This window comes from Herpailurus yagouaroundi, unplaced genomic scaffold (genome assembly GCF_014898765.1).
Source record: "Herpailurus yagouaroundi ecotype Mexico unplaced genomic scaffold, PumYag 29, whole genome shotgun sequence".
Taxonomy (NCBI): Eukaryota; Metazoa; Chordata; class Mammalia; order Carnivora; family Felidae; genus Herpailurus; species Herpailurus yagouaroundi.
The window spans coordinates 30,015,951-30,027,330 of NW_024412377.1; the positions used below are offsets into that span (position 1 = coordinate 30,015,951).

The window sequence follows — 11,380 nt, forward strand, 5'->3', positions numbered from 1 at the left end:
GTAAGAACAGATACTACACTTGATCTTAGCCAAAAGAAGCAATAGCTTGGGTTTCTTAGAAGCCGACCTGAGAAAAAGATTCATATAAAGGTGATTTTTTAGGAAGCGTCCATAGAGAAAACCAGGAGGAGAGTGGAGAACTGTAATGAAACCAAGTAAGGGAGTATCAAGCACAGTTTCAAGGGGGTCACTTTGGCTCGCTCTGCAGGGTAACCCTGGAGACCCTGGTCAGAGGCATGGTAACTGGAGTATTTATACCCCAGTATCTATTGGTTATTGCTAATGGCTGCAGGTGGGGTTGGGGGGAGACATTCCCATGTACTACCAGCTTTCCAGGGCTTTAGCAACCTGCTGATAGCCCTCTGACAAAGACAGGTGCTGCTGTTGTGAGTGAAAGCACCCTACACAAAAATGCTAAAGAGATTTGAGGGCCTTTGGGGGTGTGGGGGGGGGGAGCACTGCATCCTCTGCTGTACATGTTGTAGCAGAACAGACCTTACTGTGGCATGTCAGTGGTGGTGGTTCACAGTGTGTACTAATAACCAGACAGTACAGATGGAACATCTCTGAACCATTAGTTGGATAATATTACAGCAGCTAAGAGGGTCATATCAAGGCTGGCCAACTAAATAGTGCACACTTAGCTGCCTTTTGTATAGAATTTGTATGTGTATAAGCTAATGTATGTCAACGCATCATTGGCAGTCAGATAAGCTTGTAGATTGTGCCTCTGTTGACACTCAGTTTTTAATGGAGTCATTATTTTCTATTACTATTAGGGTTTTTTTTATACTTAAAGAAACTTGTTCAGAAACATACAAAAAAATTAACTGAGGAGAGAGGAATAAACAGAGCCATGTTTTAAAATTTGCTAAACATAGTGAGCATCATTTGGAGAAAAATTTGGCACTATCTATACAAATTTAAAACGCAAATACCCTTTGACTTGGCAACTGTATTTCAGGAAGTTTTGCACAAGTGGGCAAATATGTATGTCCAAAGATATTAAGCTCAGTATTGTGTAGGAAAGCAAAAGACTGAAAACAATGTAAATGTCCTTCAATGGGGTATTGTTTTAGAAAAGTATAGCCTATCCATACAATGAAAGATATCAAGAAAGTATAAAGAATGGGCTAGATGTATATGTGGATGGATGTGGCCTAATCTCCTAAGTACAAAACCAACCTACAAGCAAAAACAGAAACCAGCTTATAAAACATGATGTCTACCCGTGTTTTTAAGCAGTGGATGTATCTATATACATATCTGTTCATCTATACCTGGACTCCCTCTGGGAGGAGAGCCAAGAAATGAAGGTGGTAGGTATGTTTTAAGTAGTGAACAAAGGAACAGGAATGGGGTTGTGTGTGTGAAAGTGAAAGGGGCCTTCGCAGTTCCATAGTCTGCCTGTTAGCACTGCTGGAAAGTTTTGTTCATTATGTGCATGTATTACCTAAACTCTCAGACATGAAAATTACATACAACATTAAAGTTAGATCCTTCATCAAAGTAATTAGCTGTTAGAAGTTAGAACAATAACCTGGAAATTCTAAGGCCAGCTCCCTGGCCTTGGTTCTAGCAAGGACTTACTATCCAGTAGGTTCTAAAAGGTATCTTCTCAGTGTCTCATTCTCTTCAATAGTAAGTAAGATCTTTGACACCCTCCTATAAATTATACATTGTTAATATCACCCAATAATCAGCGGTCAGTATTAGTTCAACATTTATAGAGATACCTCAGTAATTTACTTTGTGTGTAAACACACACAAGCCTATTTGGAGCAGTGTGCTATCAAATTTATTTTAATGTAGTCACCTTTAGGAATTTTTTCCTTCTTGGGTTTTGTTTTAGTTAGGAAGGCTTCCCATCTAAGGTAATTCTTCAGATTCTCCCATCTTTCTATTTCGCCAATTTTAAAATTATTTTTTAGAGTTAAATTTCTGTTCACCTGAAATTATTTTAGTGAAGGGAGTGAGGAAGGTATATTTGTATACTGTGGCCACTGTAACAAATTACCACAAACTTGGTGGCCTGAAAAACAGAACTTAATTCTCTCACGGTTCTGCAGGCCGGAAGTGTGAAATCAAGGTGTCACCAGAGCCGCATTCCTTACAGAGGCTCTAGGGGAAAATTTGTTCCCTGCCTCTGCTAGCTTCTGGAGGCTGCCTGCTAGCTGGGCTTGTAGCCACATTGCCCCAGTCTCTTCTCCATCTTGGCAATGCCTTGTGCTTTGTGTTGGTTTCCTCTTCTGTCTTACGAGGATACCTCTGATGTCTTTTGGGGCCCACCCAAGATGATCCAGGACCATCTCCTCATCTTAAAGTCCTTAATCACATCTGCAAAGACCTTTTTTTCCAAATAAGGTAATATTCACAGCTCCCAGGGATTTAAGGTGGATATTTTGGGAGGGACTATTTTTCCAGCCTACAACAGCAGAGCTCCAGTTTAATTTTTTCCTCTTGGTTAGCCAGTTGCTGTAACACTTTTTAGTTGGATGATCTAGTTTTCCTCATTGAATTGAAATCACATCGTTACACACACTGCACTTACATATGAATTTTAGCCAATTTATGGGCTCTCTCTTCTGTTCTATTAATTGGTCTGTTCAAGTAGCAGCACCAAACTTTTCATTGTTGTAGGCCTTCCTACATTATTCTTCTCATTATTCTTCTTAGTAAAAATTTTCTATTTTTATAGGTATCCATGACTTTACTCTAAGTTATCTAGGAAACACCTCCCCCCACCTCAATTCTTGGTAATATTTTTACTGGAATTGAGTTATATTATATATTAATTTAAATAGTTTTACAATATTGGTTCTTTTTAAAAATTTTTTTTTTAATGTTTATTTCTGAGACAGAGAGACAGAGCAAGAGTGGGGGAGGGGCAGAGTGAGAGGGAGACACAGAATCTGAAGCAGGCTCCAGGCTCTGAGCTGTCAGCACAGAGCCCGACGCGGACTCGAACTCACAGACTGAGAGATCATGACCTGAGCTGAAGTCGGTCGCTCAACTGACTGAGCCACCCAGGCGCCCCTACAGTATTGGTTCTTTTAAACCAAAAGCAGAGTATGTCTTTCTACTTAGTCACATCTCTTTACCTCTCAGTAGTATTTTTAAGTTTTCTTTAAATAGATCTTTCACATTTTTATGCCATTGTAAAAAGAATCTTTTCTTCTGCTGAATTTATGACTCCTCTGTATATATTTTGAATATTAACCCCTTATTGGATAGGTTATTTGCAAATATCTTCTATTTGGTAGGTTGTCATTTAGTTTTGTTGATGGTTTCCTTTGCTGTGTAGAAGCATTTTATTTTGATGGAGTCCCACATGTTTATTTTGCTTTTGTTCTCTTGCCTTAGGAGACATATCTAGAAAAATGTTACAACTGATGTCACAGAAATTATTGCCAGTGCTCTCTTCTAGGATTTTTGTGGTTTGGGGTCTCACATTTAGGTCTTTAATCCATTTTGAGGGGGGTGTGTGTGTGTGTGTGTGTGTGTGTGTGTGTGTGTGTGTGTGGTGTGTAGAAAGTGGTCCAATTTCATTTTTTTGCCTGTAGCTATCCAGTTTTTGCAACACCATTTATTGAAGACACTGTCTTTTCCCCACTGTGTGTTCTTGCCTCATTTGCTATAGATTAATTGAGCATTGAAGTGAGGGATTATTTCTGGGCTCTCTAGTCTGTTCCATTGAACTATGTGTCTGTTTTTGTGCCAGTGCCATGGTGTTTTGATTACTACAGCTTTGTGGTATATCTTAAGATCTCGTGTTCTGATACCTCTATCTTTGTTCTTTTTTCTTAGGATTGCTTTGGATATTCGGGGTCTTTGTGGTTCCATACAAATTTTGAGATTATTTGTTCTAGATTTATAGAAAATATTGTTGGTATTTTGATAGGGATTACATTGTATTTGTAGATTGCTTTGGGTAATATGGACATTTTAATAATGTTTGTTCTTCCAATCCATGAGCATGGAATATCTTTCCATTTGTTTGTGTCATCTTCAATTTCTTTCATCATTGTTTTATAGTTTTCAGAGTACATTCTTTCACCTCTTTGGTTAAGTTTATTTCTAGGTATATTATTATTTTTGGTGCAATTGTGTTACTTTCTTAATTTCTCTTTCTGGCACTTTATTTATTTGTGTATAGAAACACTAACAACTTATGGGGATTAATTTTGTGTACTGCAACTTTACTGAATTCATTTATTACTTCTAATATGTTTTTGGTGGAGTCTTTAGGATTTTTTATGTGTAGTATAATGTCATCTGCTAATGGTGATGGTTTAACTTCTTCTTTACCACCATGGATGCCTCATTTCTTTTTCTCGTCTGATTGTTGTGGCTTGGACTTTAGTATTATGTTGGATAAAAGTGGCAAGAGTGGGGGTGCCTGGGTGGCTTGGTCGGTTAAGCATCCGACTTCGGCTCAGGTCATGATCTCACAGCCCCCGCGTCGGGCTCTGTGCTGACAGCTCAGAGCCTGGAGCCTGTTTCAGATTCTGTGTCTCCCTCTCTCTCTCTGCCCCTTCCCTGTTCATGCTCTGTCTCTCTCTGTCTCAAAAATAAAATAAAAAATGTAAAAAAAAAAAAAAAAGTGGCAAGAGTAGACATCCTTGTCTTATTCCTGATCTTAGAAGGCTCTCAGTTTTCATCATTGAGTGTGATGTTAGCTGTGGGTTTTCATATATGGCCTTTATAATGTTGAGGTATATTCTCTCTAATCCTACTTGGTTGAGAGTTTTTATTATGAATAGATGTTTCCCAATTTAAGTTATCTAATGTATTGACTAATAGTGCCAGAACAATATTAAATAATATCATGGTTGCACACATCTTTTTCTTGAACTTTAACAGGAGTGACTCTATTAGGTTAAAATACCTAATTGGCCTTTTTGTAGGTGAAAAAAAGTCAAATATTGGCAATTTCATATTGTTCAATTTAACGATACATCTCCATGAAGCATAACTTTTGAAAACTCACACATGCAAGACATTAAGGATGAATCCATATCTTTCTCTTCCATTTATTTATTCAATAAAGATTTATTGAACACCTGTAATATGTCAGGTACTGTTCTAGGTTATGGGGATACAGTAATTTTTTTTTTAATTTTTTTTTTCAATGTTTATTTATTTTTGGGACAGAGAGAGACAGAGCATGAACGGGGGAGGGGCAGAGAGAGAGGGAGATACAGAATCGGAAACAGGCTCCAGGCTCTGAGCCATCAGCCCAGAGCCTGACGCGGGGCTCGAACTCACGGACCGCGAGATCGTGACCTGGCTGAAGTCGGACGCTTAACCGACTGCGCCACCCAGGCGCCCCAGGGGATACAGTAATTTTTATGGAACTTATATTCAAGTAGGCAGCGACAGACACTAAATAAATCCATAAATTTTAGATGGTAGTTAGTGCAAAGAATAAAACTAAAATAGAGATAAGAGGATGTAGCAAAAAGGGTGCTATATTTTAGCTATGGTGATTGGGGTAAAACCTCTGCTAAGTGATTTTTGACTTAAATGAAATGAGGGAGTAAGCCGTGTAGATATCCAAGGGAAGAGCATCCCATGCAAAGAAAACACCATACAAAGACCAGAGGTATGTTTATCTGAAAGAGATGCTGAATTTTATTGGATTTGTTTATTATATTTCTGTGGAAGTGATCATATGACTTTTATACTTTGATCAAGAAATACAATGAACTATATTACTGAATTTCCTCATATTAAATTATCCTTGTTTCTTTGGTATGACCCTAACATAGTTATGGTTTGTTCTTTGTCACGTGTCAAACTGGGTTCATAAAAATTTTGTATGCTTTTTCTATGTATACTCTCAGACTGTTTTGAATACCATTAAATCTATCTACTCTGTAAAGAGTTGATAAAATTCTCCTGTGAAAGTGTCAAAACCTGGTGCTTTTGTGGAGGAGAGGTTAAGTAGCAATTTCTTAATTTTTGGCTTTCTTTTCTATCCCCTCATGATAAATACTCTATTGGGATTTTCCTACTCTTCTGAGTCTGCTCAGTAATTAGTATTTTCTTGGGAAATCATTCATCCAGGTTTTTAGTTTTAAATAGAATTAATTGAAGCAAAAGTTCTTTTTGTTTTTTGGTGACCGTTAACAAATGATACTTTCCTGCATTGTAGGTGACTTAGTTATATTTACAGTTGAATAATGTGCTAGTTTAAATATTAGCTCTGTAAAGTGGGGAGAACAGGTCATGTCTTTTACACTACATGTGAGGAGACTGAAGCTTGCAGTCGAGAGTGATTGTAGCTGGAGCCGCACTTCAGCTCTCTCTATCCCTAATCTCATGAGCTTTTCAGAGGACTGTGCTCTCTCTTGATATATACCCTTCTGCTGTTGTGTTTTGCTCCCATCTCCTTCCTTCCACCCAATTTTGTCACCTTCCATTTATTGCATGCTAACTAAGTTCATGGCACTGTCTGTGGCATGTGATTCGTTAGCCAGAATTGCAGTGCTATTTCTCCTGTGTTCACCTGCTAGAGTATACTGTTTACTGCCAAGTGGCAAAGTGTTCGAAGGGAAGCTAATATTTAAAAGGATCTTTTCGTAAAGGTCACTGTAATTGAGAATGTGTGTCTGGTTGTTTTTCTTCGCTGCAATTGACTTCTGTCAGTGATGAAATGAAGATTTACTGTATTTCCCTTTATCACAGAAGAGCACAATTAGACATTACCTAAATCTCCTGGCTTGCACACGAACAAGGCATATACATACCTTTGTTCTTCAGTGGTGATCACAAAGAGTCTTTGAACACGTCACCTTTATTGGTTGAGTATTTGCATTTCGTTCCTGGCACCAGCAATGTAATAGCCATGGAAGTTTTAAAACACAGCAGGATCACAGAGGCCTCTTGTTCAGCCACACATGGTCAGATTCAATTACAGTTTCTTGTTAAAAGAAGTGGCTGGAGAGAGCGGGGAGGAGCTGGCTGGAGAGTGGGTAGGATATAGATCCAGAATGCTATTAGCTTACACATCAGACGGGGATGGACGTGCGTGGGAGCCTGGACCCTGGCCAGTAGCCTGCCAGCCTGACAGCTCTGTCAGCCATGGTCACTTTTCTTGCCAGAGAAGCTGCCGTTATTGCTGGTTCGGTAGATTGAATCTTCAACGTGCATGTCTTGTCGGATATGGGATACATGAATATGTGTGTGTATTAAAATATCATTCCCATCCATAAAGGATCCATTTAAAGTCATGTTAAATCAGTAGGCAATATTTAAACAGGTTCTTTTTTTTTTTTAACGTTTATTTATTATTGAGAGGCTGAGAGACACAGAGCATGAGCAGGGGAGGGGCCGAGAGATGGAGAGACACAGAATCTGAAGCAGGCTCCAGGCTCTGAGCTATCCGCACAGAACCCGACGTGGGGCTTGAACTCACAAACCACGAGATCATGACCTGAGCCGAAGTCGGACGCTTAACCGACTGAGCCACCCAGGCACCCCTGAAGAGGTTGTTCCTTAAGTGAGTAAAGGTTTATATATTATTTGTGTCAGGAAGAGACATAAACCCACAGAGGAAAATGTAACTTTTTTCCTGAGTTATATTTAGGTAACTGATCATCCCTGTCCACCATATTCCTATATAGAGGTCAGCATTTCTCAAAGTGGTTTTGTAGACTGCCTTGTGTCAGAGTCAAGGGTGGGGGTAGGGGGTTAAAGGTACAGGTTTCTAGACTGCATCTCAGACCAACTCAGTTAGACTTTGTGGGCTTGGGACTGGAAATCTGCATCTTAAGAAGTTTCTCAGGTGATTATTTTGCACACTAAAGTTCAGTAATAATACAAAAGTAATTATTTAAAATAAACCACAGGGGCGCCTGGGTGGTGCAGTCGGTTGGGCGTCCGACTTCAGCCAGGTCACGATCTCGCGGTCCGTGAGTTCGAGCCCCGCGTCAGGCTCTGGGCTGATGGCTCAGAGCCTGGAGCCTGTTTCCGATCCTGTGTCTCCCTCTCTCTCTGCCCCTCCCCCGTTCATGCTCTGTCTCTCTCTGTCCCAAAAATAAATAAACGTTAAAAAAATAAATAAATAAAAATAAACCACAAATGATTCACCCTTAGAAAATTCAAATGTACAGAGTAGATTATTCTAATTATACAGGTTTATACTGAAGACAGATTGCTTACATAACCAAATAATTTCCCCCAGTTTTTTTTTTAAATAGCAAGCCGCTGTGGTGTATTTAATATATAAATTATTTTACCAAATATATTCTACATACAACTTTTTGAAAACATACTTTTTATATGAGGTGAGGAACACCTGATAGCCAAAGCAAAGGGTGTAATAATAATAATGACATATTTATTATACTTACACCATGCCAGCCTTGTTTAAGAACTTTGTATAGATTCATTTAATCTCCACAACATCCCTATGAAGTAGGTGGTATCATTGTTCCCATGTTATAGATGAGGAAGTTGAGGCTTATAACTTGACCAAAGCCACACAGGTAGCAGGTGGCAGAATTGGGATTTGAATGCAGAAGTCTGGCTTCAGAGTCAGGCTTCTGCTTTTGACAACTGTAGTGTACTGCTTCTCATCACAAAGCAACCAGTAATTATTTAAAAAATTGACCAATAGGGAAGCTGAAAAGACTATCGTGTGAGCCAGCATGGCATAGCCGAACACGAGACTAAGAATCAGAAGTTCTGAGGTGTTGTGCTCCCTCTGTGCTTTACTTACACTCGCTGAGGCTGTTTCCCCCTCTGGGAAGGAAGAGAGCAGGGCTGCAGTAACGCTGGCTATAAACGTGAGCCTGGAGAGGATACTGCTAACACCTGGGTGGCCCCAGGCCTGCGTACTCTTCAAAGATTTTACCCTTCTGACTTGTTTAACTATTTAGTGATAAGGCAGGTGGTGGTGATTTTAGAAGGCTCTTTCTGTTTTCCTTTCCTCACTGTCTTTCTGTTTCTAGTTGCCACAGGCTTCACATTTGTCCCTTTTTCCACCCTCACTCGTCTTTGAACTCACACACCCAGCATTATGAGTTAGTGTGCCCTATTTAATGAGTCTGAGATATGTTTATGTAGTTTCCAAAATATTATGTGTTCAGTTTGTGAAGAAAATAGAACATTCTTTCTCTAGAAACATCATGTTGCGTCTCATCTTCTTATGCATCCTGAATATTAAAAAAAAAAAAAATTATCTTTGATTAGCTCTTCACCAGAAAGAAGGGACCATTTCAAGTGGAATCTTTTGGTCAGGCCCTTTATTTAATCTTAATAATTCTGCAATTGTGATGACTGGGTCACAGTTCATCTGGACCGTATTCATTCTAACAGGGTTAACAAGTGTGTCAGATTGTCAAGTCATGGCTATAATTGACTTTGGCTTTGAGGTTTTCCTTCATAATAAACAATGGGCCCTGAGCCAAAAAAGCTTGTGGTTTCCACTCACATAGTGATGACTAAATATTACGAGTGATTTCTCCTCATCCTCATTCTGTGACCCTGGAGCTGGCTTTGAATGAATCATGTTAGAAGAATATCTGTAATTAATGAGAATGTGACCTGTGGACTTGCCATTGCAGCTGAAAACATTCTGAGATTTTTCTGTGGCCTGAGCACTAAAAAAGGAGCATAGAAGGCCCAGGTTGGAGCTTAGTCAGAAGAGAAAGGACTGCTCGCGGACACTTTGAATCTCTTGCACAAACAGTGCACTGCAGAAATGCCCTCATAAGAGTATTGCAGGGGGAATCTGACTGTTCTACACAAAATTCTTCTGGGCAGAACTACCAAAGGTGGGATTCAGTTTTTGTTGGGCTTCCGACATTTTTCTGTTAGAACACAGTTGCTGGAAAAGACTCACTTTGTACAAATAACTTTGAGAATTCAATTTAAAAAAATGTCCCAAGGGGAAAATTATTCAGCACAAAGTATCATCTAATCAGAATTTATAGATTTGAGAAAGACATTTGCTTAAGATTTTACATTTGCTTCATGAAATATTAACTATTAGCAAATGCAGAGTTTACTGAAGCTAAAACAAAATAAAACAAAAAACCTTTCAGCCCCTCTCTGATTAGTTTATTTAATGATTAGTAATAATAACCATGTTGATATGTAATCTGTTCTCCTTTTCTTGGTAAGTCTAATAAACAAGTTGACATATACAGTCAAGTGAAAAATGTTTACTATTCGCAAAGTGAGTTAAACTGGAAAACACAAGTTTCACATCAGCCTTCCGTAAGCTTAAGTTTTCATTTAATACTTAGGGAAATGGGTAAGTGTGGGCCACAAACCAGTAAAATAGGTAGCCTGAATAAAGCTGATTTCAATAAGGTGGATTACTCTGCTCGTGCTCACTGAGGCTTACCGTGTTCCCACTAACCTGTTGAGCAACTGTGGTGATTATACTTTTGGCTGAATGGAATGTTCCCCTTACCTCCTTTTTCTTCAAGTCAGCCTCTTTATAGGCTTTTGTTTTGGGCAACTTACATAAATCTCCAGCCATGAGGCTGAAGGTTTGAGTTGACAATTTCCTGTCTCTTGAGAAAGGAGGTATAGAATCCTGTAGGAACTGATTTAATAGAACACAGGTAATGGATTGGTAATGGAAATGCTTTTTCAAGGTGGTGGAATATATTTCTTGCTCATTACTTATTTATATTTGTATTTCCTGAGTTCCTGCCATGTGTTCAGGCCCATTTGGTTTGATTTGTTCTACTCTTCCTTATGGAAGCACTCAACAGAGTCTATATTAAAATCAGTACACAAATTCCGTTTCTTCAAGCAGCCCAGAAAGGAATCCATTTTTGTGGCCAGTGACAATGTGAATAGAGACTTGAAGTATTTTTTGTTGTTGTTTATTTGTTGGTTTCCTGTTGGTTTTAAAAGCAGGGATTTCTGGACCAACTTTTAAGTGTTTTCAAATCCATTAACTTTTTTTTTGAATGTGTCATTTTACTCCTGCTTGACATTGTTGATTTATTTTTATAGTAGTTTTCTATGCCAAGGGAAAATTAGGCCATCCCCCAGGGAAGACATCTTTTGGTTCTATTCCTAACTCTGTTTAATCATCTCTGTTTCTCATTGTCTTAAAAAGTAGTGACTGAAGAAATCAGTTTTAAATGCCCTAGATAATCCTGAATTGAAATTTTTTTTTTTTTTTTGCTCTTTCTCATACATGAGTTTCCAAAATTTTTCAAAAGAATAACTGCTGGAAATAAATTTGAAGATAAAAATTGCTGAAAAGACAGAATAGCTACAAGATTTAAAGCTATAATTCTCTCACTTTGCTTCTATAAAACACTGGCATTCTCTAGACAGAGGTGTTCAGTGTACTCAACTCAAATACTGTTGGTTTTTTTTTAATTTTTTTTTTCCAACGTTTATTTAT

General features: G+C 38.6%; 1 protein-coding gene across 2 annotated transcripts in view; it reads left to right on the plus strand.

The window, feature by feature from the left end:
• WDR70 (WD repeat domain 70) overlaps positions 1-11,380 on the plus strand; it is a 308,347-nt gene that overhangs the window by 291,063 nt on the left and 5,904 nt on the right. Inside the window, exon 18 of one of the 2 annotated variants that reach the window (XM_040495647.1) lies at positions 2,262-2,544. The exons of the other annotated variant lie outside the window; for it this stretch is intronic. Coding sequence (XP_040351581.1) covers positions 2,262-2,298 — 37 coding nt within the window. The 3' untranslated portion in view covers positions 2,299-2,544. Of the gene's footprint in view, positions 1-2,261; positions 2,545-11,380 lie in introns of those variants that run through there. 2 annotated transcript variants of the gene reach the window in all.